This window comes from Mus caroli, unplaced genomic scaffold, assembly GCF_978045245.1.
Source record: "Mus caroli unplaced genomic scaffold, Mus_caroli_1 scaffold_13, whole genome shotgun sequence".
Taxonomy (NCBI): Eukaryota; Metazoa; Chordata; class Mammalia; order Rodentia; family Muridae; genus Mus; species Mus caroli.
In genome coordinates this window covers 120,082,362-120,106,834 of record NW_028227268.1, presented here as the reverse complement: position 1 = coordinate 120,106,834, position 24,473 = coordinate 120,082,362, and the positions used below count along the sequence as shown (strand labels likewise).

Below are 24,473 nucleotides of genomic sequence, written 5' to 3'. Positions count from 1 at the left end.
CAACTTCTAGAAGATCTATACGAAACCAAATCACACAGGTGAGAGGCCACCCAGTGCTGCTGTTCCCGAGCACAGTGCTTACATGGGAACTGGGGTGATCTGAAGCAGCAGTGGATAGCTGCCAAGCTAGGAGGGCTAGAGAAGCAAGCCCCGGAACACAGCGCACCCAACTGCCAGTGGATGCTGCTGCTCCAAGCCTTTACTTTTCTGCTTATTTATGGACGCTATTGACATCTTGTGCCACATCAGGCTCTTGGGAGCTGGGTGTGGTACAGAGAATATATGGATACAATGGGCCTAGAGAGTGTGATGAGCTCCAATATAGGAGAGAGCTAAATTCAAGTGCCTAGTGCTACATGTGCCTGGACAAACCCTCCCCTTCTGTGGGTTCAGGTTCTGCGCTTATGAAATGATGGGCACATTCATTATCCCCAGAAGACTTGAGGTTCTAACCTCAGGACCACCGTTTGCTTCCTGCCTGATCTTTGTTTCTCATTTGTGAACTGGTGGTACATGGTCCCGAGCACTTAGGTGGCTGTACTGGTTCTGAGTGACTGTGAGGCTTCTAGCAGGAAGCTGGCACTTGGAGTGAGGCTTTCGTCCTGCCTCCCACCTCCTGACTTAATGCTTTGGGGTATGTTTCCTTCTCTTCCTTCAGACTGTGAAGTCCTTGAAGGTAGAGGCGGGATCCTATTTCCTCTTGGTACACTCAGCATCCAAGCCCAGGGCGAGGCGGGGAAGGCCTTCAGCGAATGCTTTCAAACTGAAAATGGGCCATGTGTGTCAAGAACCGTGAGCCAAGGAGGGAGCAGAGGAGTCCCTGTCATGAGGCCTATCCTTCTCCAGTCTGCTGTAGTGCGATGCTGGTGCGGGCCGCTCTCATACACCCTCACAATGGTATGTATGCCACCTCAGGCCATGGAAGCACCAGAACACACCCTCCTCTCTCCTGCCAATATCCTGCTTTTGTTTAGTGCAAGTAGCTCTGCCAGGCAAGGGAGTGGGCAGAGAAACAAGTGTAGGCATGCAGGAGACAGCCACAGCAGCCTGCTGGGACGCACACCTGGCTGGAGAGCCGCCACACCGGTGCACACGGCACGTGTTACAGAATGCCATTGTAGAGGACAGCCAGATGCATACCCTGCCACAGGTGTCTCCTGAGTAAGGTGAGCAGCTGACAGAACCCACTGAGGTCCCTTAAGCTCTGTTTTTGCCAATAACCACAACAGGCCTCTTGGGCCACTGGAGAATTTAAAGTGCTAACCTAGGCATTAGCAAAATCTGCTGATATTTGTCCATGCAAGTGATGGAGCTGGGGTCTGAATCTGTGTAGCTGGCAAGGAAGCTTTCTTCATCGCAGCGGACCTCAGGGGCATAGCATGTCTTAACTTCCAGGCTTCAGGATTCTTGTCTCCAATAATAATGAGACTAGAACCATGACAGCTCATATTTGAGTGTTAAGTTAACCCTCCATGATGCTTCTCCTTCAGCTCAAACAGTTAATGTAACTAGTACCAGTAGCTCCTCACCCATTAACCCAGTGTTCTCCAGTAGCAGTGTCTGTTAAAGAATCTAAATCCATTGTGAAAGTGAGGAACCACTTGAAAATGTCCCACCTCAGATTCTCGGAAGCCATGGCATTTTGTTTTCTCCAGCTTTCCATTTTTGAAAGCTTCAAGTTGAAGTCACATCTGCCCTGGCTGCAGACCCCGAAGCGCCCAGCTAGGAGGCAGTAGTGGTGGGTCAGAAACCAGGGCTCAGGTACAGTCCCTTGTCTCTTGAGGAGCCAGGGTATACAGAGCTAAAACCTCAGAAAGACACACAGGAGGCTACATACTGAAGCTGTAACCTAAGGCCAGCGCTTGACCAGTTCTGACGCACTGCAAGTGACCTGGGCAAAGAAGGTGCATGGGAGCGCTCATTCTCAGACCTGAATCTGCAGAAGACTTCTCAGTAATCGCTGAGCTCAAGGGGAGCTGTGAAAATGACAGCAGGTGAAAAGCCCCGAGCCACGCCCACAGCAGCTAACCAGGAAGTTATAGCAGCTAACAACAAGTGTTCCTTTTCTCTCTTCTCCAGTTCGGGAACAACAAGGGCAAATAGAGCTGACCCTCTTCCTGCCCATGCCAGGGAATATAGGTCTGTTTCATACCTAGGACTAATAAGCAGGCTCTCAGGAGGAAAGGAAGACCCTAAAATGAATTTCCTCTAGAGCCTTAGCAATCAGGACCTACGTACAACATGAAAGGACCAAGATGAAATGCTGAGAGATGCCAAGTGATACAGGCTCCACCTCCACACATTTCCTAATTCCTTAGACGTGTTTACAGGTAAGTACTCAACCCCACGGAGTGAGGAAACCCAGAGTCCTGCGTATGAAAGCGCAGCCCTCCTAATGCTCTGGGACAGGCTGGGTTGGATGCTCCCCTTAAATCTAAGCAGCTGTGGCTACTACTGCTAGCCTCTTTCTGAAAGCTACATGGCCTCAGAAGTCCACCAAGTAGGGTTCCAATCGTCCTCCAGGGCCCACAAGAGCAAGCATGACAGGCGCTAGAAACTCAGGTCGCCACCACACTCTATCGCTTTTCTTCCTCAGACTCGAGGGACTGAAACAGTCTACCAAACACTGTAATTCTTGTGGACTATGTTGCTCCACTGTTTTTACAAAAATAACCAGACCCGTAACAAGCTTAGCAATAGAACACACCGATGCAGCTCCAGTGGGGGCCGGGGGCTAGTTGTCAGTTCACGTGATCTGCACAGCTCACAGGGGGCTGCCTCTACCTGGGAGGGGAAAGTACCAAAGTGTGTGCCTCAGAGAGTGGTCAAACAAGCCACAGCTGGGACCACTCACCTGACCCAAGCCCCTCAGAAGGCTGCAGGAGGCTGCAAGTTACCATCAAAGGTTGTTGCTAAGTATTCAAACACGGGGTGCTTTATAATGCAAACAGGTGCTTGTTTTCCTCAAGAGATAATGTCCAAACCAAGCTCATCTAACCCAAGCAGGACACTAACGGGAATCCTATAAGGGAATTCTTTCTCGACCGGGCACATAGCTGAGTGACAAGAGTTCCTGTTGATAACTGTGACGCCATGGCTTTACCAGCAACTAGACAAAAAGACCCCCTCCCTGATTTACCTCTTGCATAGGAAACTTCAATTTGAGATGTTTCCTTATTTGGGAGTACCTGAGATTACCCCGGGCCGATCCCACCAGCGGCAGGCAGACAAGCCGTACTCACTGCTAGAGTGGCTTGCTAGGCAGAGGGGTGTACAGGGCACAGAACTGACATCCTTCATTCCCGTCTCTCCCCGTCACATGCTCAGGCCTGATCATGTCCCATGGAATCTGGTTGCGTCACCTTTCTTGCAACCACAGCCCTAGAACTCTTATGTCTTACGGCCTTTACTCCTCCAGAGGCCCTCCACAGGGTCAAGGACTTCACTTGTTTGACAGAGTCCAGGAAGGGCTCTAATCCCTGTCACAGAGGAGCACATGACAAAGGAGGGGCTGATGGGAGGCTGTTTTATGACAAGGTAGTGGTTTGGCCTGGAGGCTTGGGAAGCAGGGTCCAGGCAGCCCCGCCCCCCGGGTGGTCACAGAGCCCTGAGGGCTTCAGCAGGAGCGTCAGGAATCTGGCCTCTCACATAGGAGAGGGCAGAGGGTCTACTGCAAGATTCCCTTTGACTCCAGCTGGGCAAACAGAGCCTGGAGAATGGAGGCGAGGTCATCAGGTTTCCCAGAGAGGTTGGCAGAGAACAAGACAAAGGACTGTGGGACCTGGGAGGCCCTGGGGACCTGGCTCTCAGAAGTTCATCACCTGCTCTAGCTCCAACTCCTGAGAAGTGTCATGGCCGCACAAATTAAAAGGGGCATATTGTTCCTGCTGGCTAAAGGAACAGCCAGCCCTTCCCCCAGGATGCCTTCCCAGGATTCAGAGGAACACAGAGGACCTGAACAAGTCGCTGCCACAACCCTTAGCACCCCACGTGGCATCGGATCCCACATGTTAAAATCTGCCTCCTAAACTCAAGGTCAACTTCTCTCCTCAAGTCAGAAAACACACACAACAAAAGTCTCCAACAGATCTGGCAAACCATCCCTCTCCTGCTTAGCCAGGGAGGAAAGCCAACCTGCCAAGAGGTATGTATGAGAGACGCGTACGGAGGGAGCTGCAGCCCCACAGAGGACAAGAAACTCTACAACCAAAACAAGCCAGCTGAGGGGACCTTGCGTGATGCCACTGTTGAGACTTCATCAGGAAAACAGGGCTACATCATATCTTTAGGCTTGATAGACGAAAAGTGCCAACAGGAGGGCTGCTGGAGTCAATAGCCAGGACCAGTCCCCTCAGTCTCTACAAGGGCCCGGTCATTCGCTGAAACCTCATGGTAGCTGCTCTTCTGCCCAGGGACAGCCACAGATCACTATCCTAATAGTGAGGTCTGGCCACCAAACTGGATTGGGAAAGCTGGAAGAAAAAGTCAGGCAGGGCTACTGGTGAAGGGGAGGCAGTCATCAGAAAAACAGGTTTCTCCCAAAGAATAAAAACAAGCCCCACCCGAGGCAGGAATGGTTCCATTCAGAAGGGACCCAGAGGGCCAGAAACCCCCTAGGGAGTTTCTCTTGAAGGTGGGGTGGGGCAGAGAGCAAAGACAGACAGGTCAGAGGAAGAAAGTCTCCACGCCTGCCCATGAAAGGCCTCACAGTGAGCCCCTGCAGATGTACATATCTGGGGGCTGACCCAGAAACTCCATTCATCTGGGAGCCGAGGAACCCCTCAAAGCCAGGGCAAATAAGCCATTAAGAGAACATGTATACAGTACCTACTGTGTACCAGGCTATCCACACCCAGGCCTTGCCAGCTTTTAGTTTGGCAAAACCTGCCCATCCAGCTTGTTGGGACAAATTCCTAGGCAGGCAGCACGGCCTGTAGGAAAGACATGTGAGAGTCACAGAATGGCACCCCATTTGTGCTTTCTCCAGACACAGTAACACCAAGGTGTGGCTTGTTAGGAAAGGGAACCCGGGCTCCCCAGGAGCTTCCTTCACCTCCCCGTCTTCATGACACCAGAGTGCCCTTTTCTAGGCTTCTGTATAAGCTCTTCTGGTAAAACCAGACTAAGTGAGGTCAGAGGAGAACAAGGAAGACTTTGGCCGAGCAGGGATGGGGGGGGGGGGGGACTGGGAGAACAACTCACCTAAAGGGGTCTCTGGAGGTGAAGTAAGCTGGGACAGACAAGTAACTCCCCATCTTCTTCCCACAGCAGATAAACAGGCTCAGCTGCAAACCCGTCTGGGAGCGCCTCAGGCTGGCTGCAGTCGGCCACCATGACAGGCTGGTTCCCGGCACCTTGGGTTGGAGCCGGCTGCCCGGTGCTCACCTCTGCCTCCGAAGCAGCAGGAGAGAGAGGATTCCAGGCCCCTGGCTCCTTGGCAGATTCCCGCAGGGGCACATGGCTGGCAGTCTCCTCCCCAGAATCTCGGGAGCTCCGTGGCCCCCCGAGGCTCCGGGAGGAGTACCTCTCTTCAGAGGCTAGAGACACACAGGCATTCTGGGGAAGGGGCTGGTGACTGGCTACAAATGAGATGCTGCTGTCAAGTCAGTCCGGTCCTTCAGTCCCACCCACCCTGAATGAGGGAGGGAGGAAGAGGAGGAGCTCGGGCAGAACCGAGGTGTGTGGTTGGAGCAGCTGTTAGGAAACAGACCTCGCATCAAGGGGTGGAGCCGGGGCGGGAGCGAGGCTGCAGGCAAGCGCCACAGACAATAACTGGAGCTGGCTGAGCGTCCACCGCACAGCGCGCAGGACAGGCAGCGCAGGGGGGTCAACACATCAGAGTCTAATGTCACCAGCCTGAAGAGCTGCCTACAGGGCGCTAACTCTGCCGAGGGGTTAAAAACACAGGATGACAGCTTCGGCAGAGCTACACCTACAGGAGGGGGACCCTCCAGCTCAGGAGGCTGTTCCCCAGAAACATCCACAGATCTGGGCTGGTCTCTGTTCTCTTCTGGTGTTGGGACTCCCATTCATCTACTCCCTCTGCCTGATCTGGGGACAGCCTCAAGAGACTGGTCATTTACACTCTGGGGCAGGGCTGTGCTGCCTTCCTGAATGGTTTCCACTCCAGATTCCCTGAGCTCCTTCCCTGACTCTCAGTGTAAACTGAAATAACTCCTTCCCAAGTTGCTTTTGGTCATGCATTTATCACAGCAACAGAGAGGAAACTACAAAAGTGTCACATGGTAACCCTGCTTCCTAACTGAGAGCCCAGCAGGTGGAGGAGAGAGTGACCTGAGGTGCCTGGGAGAGAGAGCGCAGGCCTAGCTAGGTATCTGGAATGGGAGCAGACCTGAGAGCCCCAGCTGTGGGCTGACCAAGCCAGGTCCTGCATGAAGAAGGTCTTCTCTCCCCCAGTCTACAGGGTTACACTGGACAAGACTAGGGACCCCCGTCCCCAAGACCTTGATGGACACAGGGTTGTGACACAGGCTGTTTCCCACCAGGTATACACACCTCCCCACTAGAAAGAGCTGAAGTCACCTGGTAGTTCCTATCTGTCACTCACTGTACAGTGTGACAGGAAAGTCCACCCAGAAGTGATTCATGGGTTACAAGGGGATGATTTCTCTCTTCTTCAGCTGGGCACAGACCATGAGCGTGAGGAGAGACAGCTCGCACCGAGCATGTGGCATGTTCCAGCCCCAGTTAACAGCTTGCCACATATTCACTATCACTTTTAAATGGCCTTTGTTCAGCATACATGTTGCACCCACTGAACAGATGTCAAAACCAAGGTTCTGAGGAGGTTGTTGACAGCTTAAAGACAAACAGTCTGTAAACAGTGAAGGTAGATTTCTACCTCAGTAAGAATGCCCATCGCAGGGGTCAGAAGACTTCTGTAAAGGTTAGAGGACAAATATTTTAGGTTCTATAGGTCACATAGACCCTGTCACCGCTATTCAGTATTTCAACATCTCAGCATCCTCAGTAAAATAGAAACAAATAGATCTGGCTATGTTTCAATAAAACTTTATTTGTGGACACTGATAATAATTCTCATATGCCATGAAATAGTCTTTGGCTTTTTAATTTATTTACCCTGTCAAGAATTTAACAATGTAAAAATTGGAGCTAAAGAAATAGCTCAGTGGTTAAGAGCACCAGCTGCCCTTTCAAAGGTCCTGAGTTCAATTCCCAACATCCGCATGGTGGCTCACAACCATCTGTAATGGGAAAAATACCCATATAAATAAATAAATCTTTTTTTTTTTAAATGTAAAAATCAAAGGCAGTACAGAAACATGGTTTAAAAGTGGCTTTGAGTGCCGGGTGTGGTATCCTAGCAGAGACAGGTGGAACTCTGAAGCCAGACTGGAGGATCTAGAGAGTTCCAGGCCAGCCAGGCTGCATAGTATAGTGAAACCCTGTCTGTAAAATAAAATAAACATTTTGGCATCTGCACTGGATGCTGAATTTGGGTCTGTGTATCTACCACTGCAGACAATATACTCCTGCTCCGGAGGCAGGGAGGTGAGCACTGGGTGGGCACTTAGCCCGCACCTCAACTGCTCGCAACATTTCGTGTAAATTACCTTTGACCCCTACTATATGACAGTACTGTACCCCCCTCACACCCTTCTCTTTGCAGAGGAATGAACTGAGGTACAGAGAGGTTAAACTGCTTACCTGAAGTCATCTCACTGAACAAACAAGATGGGAAGCCAGGGTTTGAACCTAAGCTAGACAGTATAGGCTGTGCTCTATCTACCATGCTGTACTGGGGAGTGCAGCTTGGGCCTAGAGCCAGACTGTCTGGGTTTGAATGCAGCAATGCACTTAAGCCCTTGGCACTAAGTCTGGGACACATGAAGAGTTGATGAATGTTAGCTGTTAATATCATTAAGACTACTGTTCAACTTCTGTGCTAGCTATGTGGCCCTTAGAAAGCTCCTGCCTGTCTGAGCTTTCGGTTAGGTCTCTAAATAGCTTCCAGCTTCAACATTTTTCATTCCGATGAGGTGCCGGTGGGCTCCCTGTTTTCCTTGGGTCTCAAGTTGAGACTGAATCTCTTGAGCCAGCCTTGAAGGAATTGGGATCTTGGCTGGGGGCCACGCAAGAGCCAAAGGGACTGAGACGCAGTGGAAGGGAAGTAACACAGAAGACACTGAGAGGACTGCCACAGGCTGGCAGCTTCCTCCGAGTGACAGAGCCCAGATATACTTACGCTCCCCCGTAATTCCATCAGGCAAGGGGGAAGCCCCTGGTTAAATCTGAACTGGCATCTAATTGCATCCTTTGATTTCCATCTGATGAATGGAGTGTACGTGGAAGAGAATGCAAGGCACAGAGCGGGCCAGGGAGCTCCTGAGCATAACTCCTTTTGACATTTCACACAGCTCTGCTGCTCCAGTGGCTTCGGGCAGCAGTGAGTCGGTGTCTAGGAATGCAGGCAGGAGGCTGCAGGCTTTTTATCTTCCCACTCTTCTTACAAAGGATTTGGTGGGTGGACTAGTGGGGGACTAATAAGAGGATTTCTCAGCGGCCATGTGAGTGCCTCCTCCCTGGCAGCGCAACAGCCATCTCCCCGTGTTCAGAGCTGAAGTGGAAGCCCCTCCCAGGAGGAATCTATCTACCCCCATACGTCTGGCTTTCAGGAGGTGCCTTTAAAGGATTGATCACCAGATGTAGGGAACAGCTATTCAGCTGGCGACTCAGATAGAGCTATTCTTTCAGGCCAACTGTAAAGGGTCCAAACCACTCAGAACTTGGAGGTGAAAAGTCACACTGTGGGTGTACTTTTTCCACACATGCCCAAGGCAACTGCAGGGACCCTGGGAATGGTAACCGTCGCCGGGATAAAACATCAAGATGGTGCTAATCTCCAGTACACTTCGAAAGCTGGAAACCATTAACCAGAACCAGATGACACTCCAAAGAGCCTGCATTTGGGACAGGCTGGAGAACAGCATTCAGAGATGACAGCCCCAAGTGACCATCCTTGAGAGATGTGGTAAATTAATGACTCACCCCATCCTCAGCCTGTACGAAAGCTCTGGACAACGGATCCGAAGCACTGGGACCTGTGCTTGCTGCACCAGGGAAAGGCTGCTTGTGGCTTGCTGCACGTCTTTAGACCGAGTTGGGAACTACTTGAGCATGCCGGGCAAACACTCCGGGTTTGTATATCTGGAGCTCTCTTTTTATTTTTTTAAAGAAAAATTTAAATTTTGAAACAGGATCTCACAATGTAGGCAGGACTTGCTTGTGGTCCTCCTGCCTCAGCCTCCTGAAGAGATACAGCCCCCCCCCCCCCCCTGTGTGTGCTGTCACAGCTTTCTGGAGACTTGCGTCTCCTTGCTGCTTAGCAAAGCCATTCCTCCAACAGGCTACTTCTCTGGTCTCTGCTCCTCCCCTCCCCAGGTCACTCTAGACTTTGGAAGTGCCCAGAACACTTAGAGAATGCCGTGATAGTTTTATGTCAACTTAACACAAGCTAAAATTATCAGAGCAGGGAACCTCAATTAAGAAGATGCCTCCATAAGCAGGTGTGGTAGCACACGACTTTAATCCCAGTACCCAGGCATCAGAGTCTCTGAATTCAAGGCCAGCCTGGTTTATAGAATGAATTCAAGGACAGCCAGGGCTACACAAGAAACCCTGTCTCAAAAAACAAAAACAAAACCCAAACCACCCCCACTCCACCCCACCCCCCCCCAAAAAAAAAGAAAAAGAAAATGCCTCCATAAAAATCAGGCTGCAGGCAAGCCTATAGGGCATTTTCTTAATTAGTGATTGATGTGGGAGGCCCCTTTACACCTTGACCACAACCCTTCCGTGGTCTTGGGTTCTATAAGAAAACAGGCTAAGCAAGCCAGTCATGGGGAGCAAGCCAGCAGGAAGCACCCCTCCAGGTTTCCGTCTGGCTTCCTTCAGTGATGGACTATGCTGTGGAAGTGGACGCCAAAGAAGCTTTTCCTCCCCTTCGTGATTTTTGGTAACTGTGTTTCATCACAGCAAGAGACACCAGGGGCTCCCTCCCTGCCTGCTTATGTGCATCACCTTTGGAGTAGTCCCTCAAGCAGCACGGACAAGGCGCTGTCATTTACACTCTGATAGGCTGCCCTGACCACACCTGGCTTCCCTCAGCTGCTCCCAAAGCTCTGCTCTTCGCTCCTTCTACAGCCTCCTATGCCTTCATCCGACATCATGCCTATCTCCTACTACAGCCTCCAATGCCTTCATCCGACATCATGCCTATCTCATTCTACAGCCTCCTATGCCTTCATTCGACATCATGCCTATGACTTTTCTTTTCTCTCACCCAATTATAATGGAACTCTTTCTCCTCTAGGAAGGGCTTCCTGCTCATGTTCCCAAGCCCATCACACACAAGCAAGGTCCTGTGTCCATGCCTGTCCACTGCCGTATCAAAATACAAGAGGGTAGGTGCTAGGTTCTAGGTTTTGGCAGGACCCAAGCCTACCCATGTGTTCAGCCTAGTGAGGCTGAGCCACCTCTCTTGTCCACATAACTCTAGGCTCTTACTGTGAGAGAGACTACAGTCCTACAGGAAACATAGATGATAATTAACATTGATAAAGCATTTTCAGTTCACAAAGGATTTTAGTCCCTCACATGCAGTAGGGCAGGGCAGGCCAGCTCAGAGATGCCAGGCAAGCCATTCACGTTTATACTGCCAGGAAGTACAGAGCTGGGATAAAAGCAGTGTTTGCTGATTTAAAATCTCAAGGCCTTTCCTCTATTCAAACCCAATCAAACATTTGGGAATCCCACCTCTGCAGCACAGGGGCTACACTGACAGATATGCTGAGGTCTTGGATCCTACATCTATACTGTGAGGATAAAACAAAAGAAAGAGTATCAGGCTCTTGGGAAATCCATGAGAAAATTTCACCACCGGCAAATCCCTGAGAACTAGAAATACCAACTTCCTCCATAGCCTAAGCAACCGGCTCCTCTCCCAGCTGTTCACTGCCCACCCTGCCCATCATCTGCCCAGAACTTCTGATGAACTCACTGAAAGAAAAAAAAAATCATAAATTTAATTTTTCTGTTAAAAACAAAACTGGGCCAGTCAGTGACTTCTATTTCTATTTGATAGCAGATTCGCATGGCCAGACAGAGTGATTAGACCTTGGGTGTCACCGCCACTCTCCGGGTTCTCTAGAGCCACATGAGTGGCTGCATCACTGTCCCTCCCTTTCAGTGCACGAGAATGACCTTCTCTAATAATCAGGTCACGGCATATAACGGGGTGGCGCTGTTGAACATGTTGCGGTTTGCCATTCCTAATTTCAGCTTACATTCTACCCAGAAGCCACGCTGTCCTCTCTTCTTCCTGTAATAGCTGATTAGTGTGCTGTCTTAGTCATGGCTGCTGGGACCACAGCCTGAGCTCAGCCTCAGTCAGCCTGGGCAGCATACGTAACTGCACCCCATACCTCACCCTGGAAGGCGAGTGCTCCAGAAGTGTAGGTATTTAGTCTTCAGACTAGAAAACATGGAGACCCACGAGATAGACACTGAGGCAAGCTTGTTATGCATGCACATGTTCTCATTACATTTCTCACTGTAAGGACGGCTACCTCCGTTTGTTTGTTTGTTTGAATACAGGGTTTCTCTGTGTAGCCCTAGCTATCCTGGAATTCACTACGTAGACCAGGCTGGCCTTGAGCTCAGTAATCTGACTGCTTCCACCTCCTGAATGCTGGGATTAAATGGTGCATCACTGTTGCACCTCCTTTTTCCATATGAAGAAATGAAGACTGGGAATGTTGTTCAGAGTCTCATGAGTAAAACTTGACAAGGTTGGGATCTAACTCGAGTCTCTGAACTCCGGCTCTGGCACACTTAAGTTGCTGCAAACAGCTGTTCTGTACTTGCTACTTGGTCATGGTGAGATCTTTCAAGGTGTGGTTGAGGAACAGCTATCTGGATCCCACTGGGAAAGCGAGGCTATCCCTGGCACCACCCAGCCACACAGCACCCGAGGTTCTGAGGGTGAGGGAAAGAATCTGAATTTTATATTACATCTTCGTTGTTGTTTTGAGACAGGGTCTCTCTGTGTAACCCTGGCTGTCCTGGAGCTCCACCTGCCTCTGCTTCCTGGGTGCTGGGTGGGACGAGAGATGTGGACCACTCCCCCAGCCTGTGCACCAAACCTCTATTTTTAAACAACACCTAGTGGTTCTGATCCACATGGACACTGAGGACTCCACCCTACTCTTTCCCAGGCACTTCTCCATTTGATTTCACCTCACTGTCACAGTAACCCTAGAGTCGGACAGAATAGCCACTCGCACTCCCTCACTGCAGATGAGGATGCACAGGTAGACAGTTCATTTTATTCTGGAGGCAGCTTGGTCACTGTCAGGGTTAGAGCTGCTTAAACCTTGATGTAATGGGGACTTCACTTTCCTGATGTGTTATTACTCATTTGAAACTTCATGGTAGCCGTCTCCCTCTTTCTTCAACAACAGTGTATGGAGACATGGCTACTCTGCCCGGACTGAGCCGTAGATGTAACTCAGCGACAGAGCTGTTTTCTAGTATGTATGAGGTGCTGGGTTCCATTCCAGCAACACATGCATGCGCACGCAAGCGAGCTCAAACAAATGTGTGCTGCCAACTTCAAAACCAGTTGTTGCTTCTAAAAGAGTCATTCACTGAGGGAGTGGGACATCGGACTGATCCAATCACAAGTGCTTCAGAGCACTGTCAGGAAGGCCTAGCCAGAATGTGACAGAGACACAGAAGTAAATAGCCTTAATTTATGTCTGACATGGATGCCTGCGGCTGTGTGAGGAACATGAAAAAAAAGAGAATTTGTGGCCGGGTGTGGTGGCACATGCCTTGCATCCTGGTACTCAGGAGGTAGAGACAAGAGGATCTCTCAGTTTGAAGCCAGCCTAATCTACACAGAGAATTCCAGGACAGCCAGAGCTATGTAGAGAGACCCTGTCTCAAATCCCTGCCCCAGAAAAGAGAATTTGTTAGCACCCCTCTAACACTACCCAGGGAGAGAGAAAGCACAGTGGACGGCTATAGCAGCAAAGGCACGCCAGGGTTCAATGACCACATTATAGACAGAGGTCTTTTTTTGTTTGCGTTTGTATTTTTTGAGACAGGGTTTCTCTGTATATTCTGGCTATTCTGGAACTCACTGTGTAGACCAGGCTGGCTTCGAACTCAAGAGATCTGCCTGCCTCTGCCTCCCGAGTGCTGGGATTATAGGTGAGTACCATCACTACCAGCCGGCTATATACAGAGGTCTTATTCTATTGTCCATTTCAGAAGGAAAGCTCTTGCCCGGGGCAATGTCGCACAGTAGAGATGGTGAGGGTGCATACAGGAAGGAGTTTATTCAAGTTCTCTAAAACACCATTCCAGAAAGGCACCATTCAACCCTGAGACTGCTCCGTTCTAGGTAGTCCGCTACGCCATGGGGCACAGAGGTAGATTAGATATCGTCCCACCCTTGGAAAACTATACCTGAAGACTGCAGCTGGGTGTGCAAACAAACACCGAAGGGGATAGAGTATGAGGAAGATAACAAGGAGGTTGAAAAAACTCTCCTCTGATTGGTGGGGCTGGGGGTCGGGGTGGGGTTCCTCCAGAGGAGGTGCTGTATCAGCTGACGAAGCAGGCTGATTGCCAGGCAGACAAGAGGCTCCAAGCTTGAAGGAACAACATAACCCTGAGCATATCACACTGGAGCCCATACTTAAGCAGTGACCACAAAGGAAGCAGGGATGGTAAGGAGTGCAGACCACTGTGTACCAGGCTGGGGCAATTGGGTAATTAAAGACACTCACAGGCAACTGGGGTGGTGGGGTGGCTATTTATCAGAAGCAAGCAGGGGCTCCCAATGGCCAGGACATAAAGGCTGAGGCACCAAGGACAATATGCATTATCAGGTGCTGGCTTAGTTCAAGTCTACAGCTAGCTCTGCTATGTTCACACCAAGTTTGTTTGCCAACCACTGTTCATCACCAGTAGACAATGCCCTTGTCCTGAGGCCACATCTCTATGGACCTGCTCATTTTAACCACTAAGTTCATTAAGAATCAGATGGTGGCCCCTACAGATTATCATGAACTGTTGTTCTGTAACGCTAATGCTAGGAAATTCAGGGGGTGAGATGTGGCTCTCTGAAGCCCAGCACATAATCAACTGTAACTCTTCTTCCAGGAGATCTAATGGCCTCTTCTGATCTCTGCAGGCAGCAGGCGAGGACATGATGCAGACATACATGCAGGCAAAACACCCATGTACGTTATTTAGATGTAACCTGCAGAACTGGAGTTGCAGACAGCTGTGGGTGCTGAGAACTGAAACAAATGCAGATCTTCTGCAGGAGCCACAAGTGACCTTAACCACGGAGCCATCACTCCAGCCTCTAACTTAAAAACTTCACAAAACGACAGCAAACAATGTTTGACATTCAGTGTCAGAGCCTTCATTCCCACAGACATTCTTCTGACTTCTTCTGGGAGAAAGAAATCCTTTCACCATACCAACATATCTCTGAGGCGATGCCCACAGCGCCATTAGAAGACCTGAGATCCTTCCCTGACTGACAATGGCTTACTGTGTGATCTCAGTCAAGCCTTTAAACCTCTCTATGCTTCTTCTTTGTTAAAAGAATTAAGGTGAGAAAACAATTCCACGCCCTTTAGGTCAATGCTAAAAGAAGCAATGGTAGTCAGAAGAAGGTGGACCTGTCTATGGCTGGCATCTTGGTGAATCAACCTAATCTGGGCCTGGGGTTTTGACCTTAGGTCTAGAAACACTCTCACCCAGAGACATGCTTTGATGGTTTATCAACATCACTGTCTACCTACAGGCTGACAACTGAAATCAGTGTGCCCAAATCCCTGGCATAGGTAGGACTTCGAGACCTACACTGGGCAGTGAGGTGCTCACACTTAGAGCCCACCCAATCCAATTGTGATGCTGAGGTGGGAACATCAACTGACTCACGCCTAAGAGTTTAAAACCAGCCTGGGCCACACAGTAAAACCCTCTCTCAAAACAAACAAACAAAAAAGAAAAGAGAAAGAGAAAAAAGAAAAAGAAAAAAAAAAAGACCCCCCAGGGGCTATCAGAAGAACTGTCACAGAGATCTTTACTTTGGCCAAACTAGCCCTGCCTATAACGTAGAACCCAGCTTGGTTGCAGCCAGGCCACACTCAGCAACCTGATCCAGGCAAAGGGATCACGGCTCACTTCTAGTTCACTGTTGGCCACTTACTTGTCTTTACTTCTGTTCTGTTTGCTTATGACAGGATCTCACGAACCCCAGTGTGGGCAGTGAAGGTAACCCTGAGTGTGTGAAGTCCTGAGTGGGTGTGTGTTGTTGACATGACACAGACATTTGAGGACAAAGCCTTAGACACAAAGGAAACTGGCAAAGGCTCACTGTCCCCTGTCACCTCAGTGAGGCTCAAGTGACTGCAACACCATCCTCTGTTCTGACTCTAAATGCTGACAGCGTGTGTGGAAAATGTTCACCTTTGATTGCTTTCCTGGGTGTTCATGGCCTGAAGCCTGCTCCCCTATGGAGCCTGCTCCTACTGCGATCAGCTAAGCCCCTCCTTGTCCATCTGTATGGAATAACCCTGCCTCTCTGCTTACCTCTATGTAACAATGCACTACCGTATTCAGCTGTAGGTAATACCTGCTCCCCTATGGAGCCTGCTCCTACTGCGGTCAGCTAAGCCCCTCCTTGTTCATCTGTATGGAATAACCCTGCCTCTCTGCTTACCTCTATGTAACAATCCACTACCGTATTCAGCTGTAGGTAATTCCTCTTCTGTGTCCAACTCCATATAATAAACATTCTGAGCTTCTAGGTGCTTCTCTGTCGCAGAGCCCAGCTTTTCTGTCCATGTGTCTGTTACTTCTTCATGCCCTTGTCACACAAGCCAGGGTTCTAGGCTACAAGCGGTGGCAGCCTCCAGGCTGGCCTCAAACTCACTGTGTAGCTAAGGCTGTCTCTAATACTCACCTGATGGTTAGTCGTTTTACTTAATTTACTTTTTGTCAACTTGACACCAGCTGGTGGCATCTGGGAAAGTGGAGCCTCTACTGATAAGCTATTCTCATGAGCCTGGCCTGTGGATGAGTTTGAGGGAGCACCTTCTTGACTAGAGACTGATGTGAGGGGCCCAGTCTACTGTGACAGCAGGCTGAGCAAGCCATGGAGAGCAAGCCAGTGAGCAGCATCCCTCCACACTCTTAGCTTCAGTTCCTGCATTCAGGTTCCAGTCCTAACTCCTAAGGGACTAGGTGTGCGAGTGTAAGATGAAACAAACCCTTTCCCACCCGAGTTGCTTTTGGTCACATTTACTACAATTTAGAAATTGTGTGGGCTAGGGCAGCTGAACTCATTCCTCTTCCCCCGCTCTTCTTCTTCTTCTTCTTCTTTTTTCTTTTTAAAGATTTATTTATTATATGTAAGTACACTGTAGCTGTCTTCAGACACACCAGAAGAGGGCATCTGATTCCATTATAGATGGTCGTGAGCCAACATGTGGTTGCTGGGATTTGAACTCAGGACCTCTGGAAGAGCATTCAGTGCTCTTAACCGCTGAGCCATCTCCCCAGCCCCCTCCCCTGCTCTTCTTTCCAGTGGTCCCCAGGTACCCAGGGCTTGCTCCAGTCTGACCTGTACCTACAAAGAACTGCAGCTCAAGGCTGCTGGGGAGCGGCTCCCTAGGCCTCTGGACTTCCCCCACTGTAGGGCAGCTCCTCTGAAAGCCGAAGACAAAGGTTACTTCTTTTTTTTTTAATATTTTTATTACATATTTTCCTCAATTACATTTCCAATACTATCCCAAAAGTCCCCCATAGCGCCCCCCCCTTCCCTACCCACCCATTCCCATTCTTTTGGCCCTGGCATTCCCCTATATTGGGGCATATAAAGTTTGCAAGTCCAATGGGCCTCTCTTTCCATTGATGGCCGACTAGGCCATCTTTCGATACATATGCAGCTAGAGACAAGAGCTCCAGGGTTCTGGTTAGTACATCATGTTGTTCCAACAATAGGGTTGCAGATCCCTTTAGCTCCTTGGGTACTTTCTCTAGCTTCTCCATTGGGAGCCCTGTGATACATCCAATAGCTGACTGTGAACATCCACTCCTGTGTTTGCTAGGAAAGGTTACTTCTTACCTGACCTCACAGACAATTTTCCAAAACCCAGTATCTTGAACCAATTCCTCCCCGCCATCTATGGGAGCTGCAGTCATTCAGGGAAGGATGTGAAGTGGAAAGCGGAAGTGCAGGAAAGGCCACACTTACATCACAGCTTGGGCAATTCTTTCAACAATCTCTGCTTCCTAGGCCAAGGATATGTTGCTGGTGACAGAATGAGGGACAAAACCTCCCTGAAAGTCCCTGAAGGCCTTTACCATCAGGAGTCATAGGGTATCAGAGCAGAGATAATTGCATAGATAAGCCTAAAACTACAAGAGGAGTTTCAAGGGAGAGGAATCCTGACATCTCTGAGCTGTCCAAGGAACCATCTGAACTATGTGCAGAGGCTAATTAGGCAAAGAGAGGAGGGGCTGGCAGTCCAGGCCCAGGGTGCAGAACAATATAAGCCTTGTCAGCAGGAAAGAGTAGTGAGACTCAGGCAGAGAGCAAGAGGCTCTGGGCACGGGCCTCTGTGGAGGTTTTATTTTTTTTATTTTATTTTATTTATTTATTTTTTTTTAGCAACCAGGAATATCCTGAAGCCTGTCACCTGCATGCTAGGTAAACTACCACTGAGCTGCATCCTCAGTACCATATTTTTAAATTTTACTCTTTAATGTGTTTAGGACACATACACTAAGTGAACATATATGTACCACAAGCATGTAATGCCAGAGAGGGCCAGCAGGGGCGCCAGATCCCCTAGAACTGAGTTACAGAGAGTTGTCAGTTGCCATGTGAGTGCTGGGAACTGAACTTAGGTCCTTTCAAGTGTTCTTTTCTTTTCTTTTCTTTTCTTTTAAGAGCTATTTATTTATTTTATGTATGTGAGTACACTGTAGCTGTACAGATGGTTGTGAGCCTTCATGTGGTTGTTGGGAATTGAATTTTTTAGGACCTCTGCTCACTCCGGTCAACTCCACTCACTCAGTCCCAGCCCAAAGATTTATTTATTATTATACATAAGTACACTTTAACTGTCTTCAGATGCGCCAGAAGACAGCATCAGATCTCATTACAGATGGTTGTGAGCCACCATGTGGTTGCTGGGATTTGAACTCAGGACCTTTGGAAGAGCAATCAGCGCTCTTACATGCTGAGCCATTTTGCCAGCTCCCCTTTCAAGTGTTCTTAACTCCCCAGTCATTTCTCCAGTTCCCAGAGGTGTTTTTGTTTTTGTTGTTACTGGTTTTTTTTTTTTTTGATTTATTTAATTTCTTTTTTTTCTTGGTTTTTCAAGACAGGGTTTCTCTGTGTAGCCTGGAACTTGCTTTGTAGACCAGGCTGGCCTACCTCTACCTCCTGATCTACAGAGATCTGCCTACCTCTACCTCCTGAGTGCTGGGATTAAAGTACCAGCCTGGGTACTTACATTTAATTATGTGTGTGGGTATATACATGTGAATAAAGTGGCTGAGGGATAAAGATGGCAGATCCCCTAGGACCGGGTTGTAGGCAGTTGGGAACTCTTTGACACAGGTCTGAAAATCGAATTCAGGTCCTCTGCAAGAACAGTCTTAACTGCTAAAGCATCTCACCCCCTCGGCTGCTTGAGAGAATGTGTGAATTAGGAGGCAGGAGAGTGGAGGGGAGACTGACAGCTGTGCAGGTGAGAGCTGACAACAGGAATGGGCAGAGATAAACAGAGAGGCTTGGGCTAGAGGCAATTCAGAAGCCAAGAGCTTTTCCAGCTTTTCCAGAGGACCCAAGCTCAGTTCCAGCCCCTCATCAGGTATCTCACGTGCATCTTTAACTCTAACTCCAAGAGATCCAACTCCTTCTTCTGGCCTCTAAGGACATCCCCACACATGTGGTAGATACACTAATACAGACACATGTAAATAAAAATAATAAAAGTAAATAAATCTTAGGCAAGTATGGTGTGGACACCTTTAATCCCAGCACTTGAGAGGCAGGGGCAGGCATCTCTGTGAGGTTGGTGTCAGCCTGGTTTGCACGGTGAGTTTTAGGGCAACAAGGGTTACACAGAGAAACCATGTCTCACAAAACAAAACAAAAGCCACGAACAACAACAAAATCCCAACTAACTAAATCTTAAAAAGAAAGGAGGAAGAAGAAGAGGAGGAGGAGGAGGAGGAGGAGGGAGGAAATATAAATAAACAGACCAAAACTGACAGGCTGGGCTATAAAGCATGAGGCACCAAGGACACTTGTGACGCAGGCGCATGTGGGATGGTGATGCCTGTCATTCAGGGAGTCTGGTTAAAGTGGGTGAGGAGCCAGCTTAAGGGAGACCATTGCAAGTTCCAACTGAGTCTAATGTATCTAGAAGATATCTGAATGACATGGCAGTGTTTGCCTGTGAGTTCCAGCTGCTTAGGAGGCTGAGGCACAATGATTGCTTGAAAACAATCTGGGCAATACTGTGAGACTCCATTTGAAAATATAAGAACAACAAAAGGGATGTGTTAGGTAGCTGGCAGGACATGCTGGGTTAGAGCTCGGAGGGGCGCTGGGGCAGGAGGCCCTCACTTCAGGGTCTGTGTGTCGTGGACAGCAGGAATCAGTGTGTTCAGGGAGAGGAGTGCACTACAGGGCCTCACCACAGGCCTGGGAGAAAAAGAAAACTGTAATGACCAGAGAGGCTGGAGGGAAACAAGAGCGTGTGTGGGCGTGATGGTTTAGGCCGACAATCCTGGCGCAGGAAGCTGAAGATGGTGGATGAGGTTGTGAGGAACTTTGCATGTGCGACCAATTTTAACCTGCAGAGCTCTCCTTGGTGGGGATTAGCCCCTTTGCATAAAGCAGGAAGCTGTGATTTAAGTCCCTGCAGCTGGACTCCAGGAACACTAATTCACTTTTCTGTGCCAATACCATAACCATATCCTCCACTGCCACCACGACCACTGCCACCACTGACTGAGTAGCCCTCAACCTAAATGCCCAGGCTCAGAACTGCTGCAGAGTTTTCAATTTGGGGGGATATGAACATAATCTTATAGGCTTATAGTTCACTTATGCTTCATGCTACCCTTCCACATTCAGCCTAAGGTAATCTTATGTAGTATTTTTAGTGTATCCGTCATACGAGGTCACGTGCATGAGGCTCATGCTAGCACTCAGAGGTGGGAGAGTTACATTCTGGATTGGGGACACACAGCTTGTACCTATACAGCTCACTTGGGAGGCCACGCAGGATGAAGGCTGAGAGGAGCCGGTGAACAGTCCTCTCTGCTACATCATTAAGAGCACGTATCACAGGAGCCAGAATGAATGGAGGTCAGACTGCAGTGCAGAGTCAGGGATGTTGGGTTCTGCTGTCCCTGGCTTTCTGGGTCAGTTATGGAACTGGGCTAGAACGTTACCTCTGCATCCCCAGTAGTGCCTAATCTCAGTGCCTTCACCAGCAGAGTACGCCTGGAGTTAAGCGGTGACATTGGATATGAGAAGCAAGCACTGTGCCTCTGCACTATACCCACTCTGGAATTTTCAGAGTGCTTTTTTATTATTTTTATTTTTGGAAATGGGTCTCTCTACATATACCTGGGTGGACTGGATATGTAGATCAGGCTGGCTTCTGCCCCCTGAATGCCAGGATTAAAGGCATATGCCACCCCCATGATGTGTTCATTCAGTCATCCTTAGTTACCTAGAAAGCTGGAGGCACGCTGCGTCTGGTGTTGTGCACTCTAGTGGCAGAGGAAGACCAATCTGTGAGCTCAAAGATAGCTGACCCGCCCCCACCTCTGCTGCCCCGCCCCCCACCTCTCCTGTCCCGCCCCCCACCTCTTCCCTTCTGCCTACCTAAGGCTACAAGCAAAGCAAAGTGCAAGGTTAAAGCACACTGAGGTCACATGCCACCACATCCCAGAGTTTCCAAAGGGAAGAGGAAGGCCCAGGTGTCCTTCCTTCCTTCCTTCCTTCCTTCCTTCCTTCCTTCCTTCCTTCCTTCCTGTCAGGCAGGCCCCAGTCAGCATTCAACAGCCAGCTTCAGTGGCTTGCCTGTTTGTGGTTTCCTCAGAGATAAACTGGATAAACAATCTTTTTCCTGAGACATCACAGGCAGTTCAGGCCTGGGCCAGCACCAGCAGTGACCAGCAGAGGGCAGAGTGGCTCCACAGCCTGCCAGCAGGAACCTAAGGCACGGAGTTGACAGGGCTCTTGCACTGGGGATGGCAAGAAGACTTCAAGGTTATCTGACACTAGCAAGTGCGTGGCTCACGTTGCAGAAGCAGAAATGGGGTTAAATGACATGCCCATAATACAGGACAGCATGCCAAGACTCACAACCGCAGGAGCCTGGGTTCAGATTTAGCTGGCTCTGCAGTGTTAGTAGGTAACTCTCACTTCTCTAGCTTTATTGTTATTTGCATCTGTGTGTCTGTTTATTTTGAAGCAGGGTCTCTCGCTTGGCAGCCATAAATCCACTGCCTTGGTGCTCAGACTACAGGCAGAAGCACCGTACCTGGCTTGGTTCTGGCATGTGCTTTTGAGACAAGGTCTTACTGTATAGCCTAGGCTGCCTCAGGTTCACATCACCCTGAGGCAGCCTCTCAAAGTGTTACAATTACAGGTGCCTATGAAAAATCCTGGCTGTTTATTTTGAAGTAGGTAAAACAAGCAACTCATTTACTGAGTTATCTTCAAGAGTAAATAAGCGACTGCTTGTAAAACAGTAAGGACAGTATCTGGCATGGAATGCTAGTTTGTGGTTCCCAGAACTGTAACTAGGATACCACACCTAAATGGGAACAATTGATATGGCTTGGCACTTCCGAGGTACCCGTTGCCAGTTGACTGTGACCCTAAAGTTTCTGATTCTCTGTCTGCTGCACCGTGCTGGACTCGCAAACGGAGCAGACACAGTGTGCTGCCTGATGAGATGAGTACCACCTTCCACTGGCATTGGCCTTACCCCAGAGGGCAGGCATGGACAAATGCTTCTTACAAGATACAGCTCAGTCTGTGCTTATCACCCTGAGAAAGGAGGCTAGACAGTCACCAGTGCCCTAGAGGTGGTAGGTTCCCTTCGTTAAGAGAGCTAGGGGCCAGATCCAACAATAGCAGTTCCCTTCAGGGCTGTGGAAGACTGACAGGCAGCTTCTCCTTCTTCTAGGACCCTGCTTAAAAGGCTAAACTTCCCCATAAAAGGAAACCACTAGCTGGAGAGATGGCTCAGCTGTTAAGAGCACTGACTACTCTTCCAGAGGTCCTGAGTTCAATTCTCAGCAACCACATGGTGGCATATAACCATCTGTAATGGGGATCCGATGCCCTCTTCTGGTGTGTCTGAAGACTGCATATATCTATGTCTATATCTATCTATCTATCTATCTATCTATATGATAAGTAAATCTTTAAAAAAGGAGGAGAAGGAGAGGGAGGAGGAAGAGGAAGAAGAGGAGGAAGAGGAGGAGGAAGCAGAAGAAGCAGCAGCAGAGCAGCAGCCACTGGGAAACAGGAAGTCGGGTTGTAGTGATCCATCCTGACAACCAGCTACTCCAGAGGCTTACACAGGAGGGTCTCAAACTTGAGATTAGCCTGAGAAGCGCATAGCTTGGACAACTTGGTCTCAAGATAGAATTCTATAAGGACCAGAGTCTCAGTTCAGTGGTAGAACAAACACCTTGCCCAGTATGTGAGGCCATGGGTCCAATCCCCAACAATGTAAACAACAAAATCCCCGAGAGGCTAGATGAGGCTAGGACATGCACATCTGTAGTCCCAAAGCTAAGGATACTGGAAGGATTCTGAGGCTAGCCTGAGTTACACTGCAACTCTACCTCAAAATTTTAAAAGGATTAGAGTGTAGCTCAGTTGGCAGAATACTTGCATTCTATGCAGCAAAACTCTGGCTCAATCAGCACAGCATAAGCTAGGATTGGTGGCACACACCTGTAGTCCCAGCACTCACGTGGGGAGGCAAAGAGGATCAGAAAAGTTCAGCCTCATCCTCAGATACATGCACAAGTTCAAAGCCAGCCTGGGATATGAGAAGCTATTAAAAAGAAGGGGAGAGGGCTGGAGAGATGGCTCAGTGAGTAAGAGCACTGACTGCTCTTCCAGAGGTCCTGAGTTCAATTCCCAGCAACCACATGGTGGCTCTCAACCACCTGTAATGGTTATCTGATGCCCTCTTCTGGTGCATCTGAAGACAGCTACAGTGTACTCACATACGTTAAATAAATAAATTTTATATAAAAAATTTTAAAAAAAGAAGAAAGGGAGGGGAAAAAAAAGAAGGGGAGGGGAACAAGACAGACAGATGGGACAGTCGGGTCACCATTCACAGTTCCACAGGCTAACTTCAGCTGTGTTGAACATGTGCTCTGTCTGATTCCACTCTTGGCCCCAGGAGGGGCCTAGGCCAGGAGCTTCAGAGAACAGTTCCAGATTTAGATTCAATGGCACTGTTCAAAGAAAAACAGGCCAAAGCCAGGCAGTGGTGGTGCATACCTTTAATTCTAGCACTTGGGAAGCAAAGGCAGTCAGATCTCTGAATTCGAGGCCAGCCTGGTCTACAGAGTGAGTCTAGGACAGCCAGGGCTTGTTACACTGAGAAACTTTGTCTTGAAAGAAAAAAGAAAAAAGAAAAAAGAAAAAAGGAAAAGGGAAAAAGGAAAAAGGAAAAAGAGGAAAAGGAAAAGAAAGGAAGAAAGAAAGAAAGAAAGAAAGAAAGAAAGAAAGAAAGAAAGAAAGAAAGAAAGGGAGAAAGAAAGGGAAAGCAGGCCAGAGGCACACAGTTTAAACGGGACCTGTGGGAAGGAGAGGAAAGAGAACAAGGGATGGTCAGAAGAATCCTGGCCAACCTGCCCAATGCCCTGAGCTACTTCCAGGAGGCCTGTGAGCTGGACTTGACCCAACAGGCCCAGGCTCCAGTCTGAAGATGTCCTGGGCACTGGAGAACCCAAGGAAGGGTCTCAGAGGTGGAACTACAGACGTCATTCTAGGTCACCATGAAACACAGTGAAGGAGGGGAGGGGTGGAGGTTGGACCAAATCCCAGCAGTCTCTTCATTCAAAATCTAGCCTCACCCAGGGAGAACAAAGGTGTTGAGGGGAGCCATCTGCTTCCTGTTCTTTAACTGTGGCCCAGCTGGGAAGAGCAGGGCTGGACAGAAGTCATGAAGAACGAACTTCCCTCCACAATACAGAGGGAAGGGAGATCCTGCCTCCCACAGGCCTGTACCAGAGACTCTAAACCTCACCAGAGCTGCAGGAGAGCTGGGTGAAAAGACTGGAAAAGACAATTATTCAGGCTCCTTATCCCCACATCCTCCTTAGCCCAGGTG

General features: G+C 49.1%; 1 protein-coding gene across 3 annotated transcripts in view; it reads right to left on the bottom strand.

Annotated features, from left to right (window-relative positions):
- Window positions 1-24,473, bottom strand: part of Limk2 (LIM domain kinase 2) — a 65,915-nt gene that overhangs the window by 22,569 nt on the left and 18,873 nt on the right. Inside the window, exon 1 of one of the 3 annotated variants that reach the window (XM_021176298.3) lies at window positions 5,203-6,498. The exons of the other annotated variants lie outside the window; for them this stretch is intronic. Coding sequence (XP_021031957.1) covers window positions 5,203-5,255 — 53 coding nt within the window. The 5' untranslated portion in view covers window positions 5,256-6,498. Of the gene's footprint in view, window positions 1-5,202; window positions 6,499-24,473 lie in introns of those variants that run through there. 3 annotated transcript variants of the gene reach the window in all.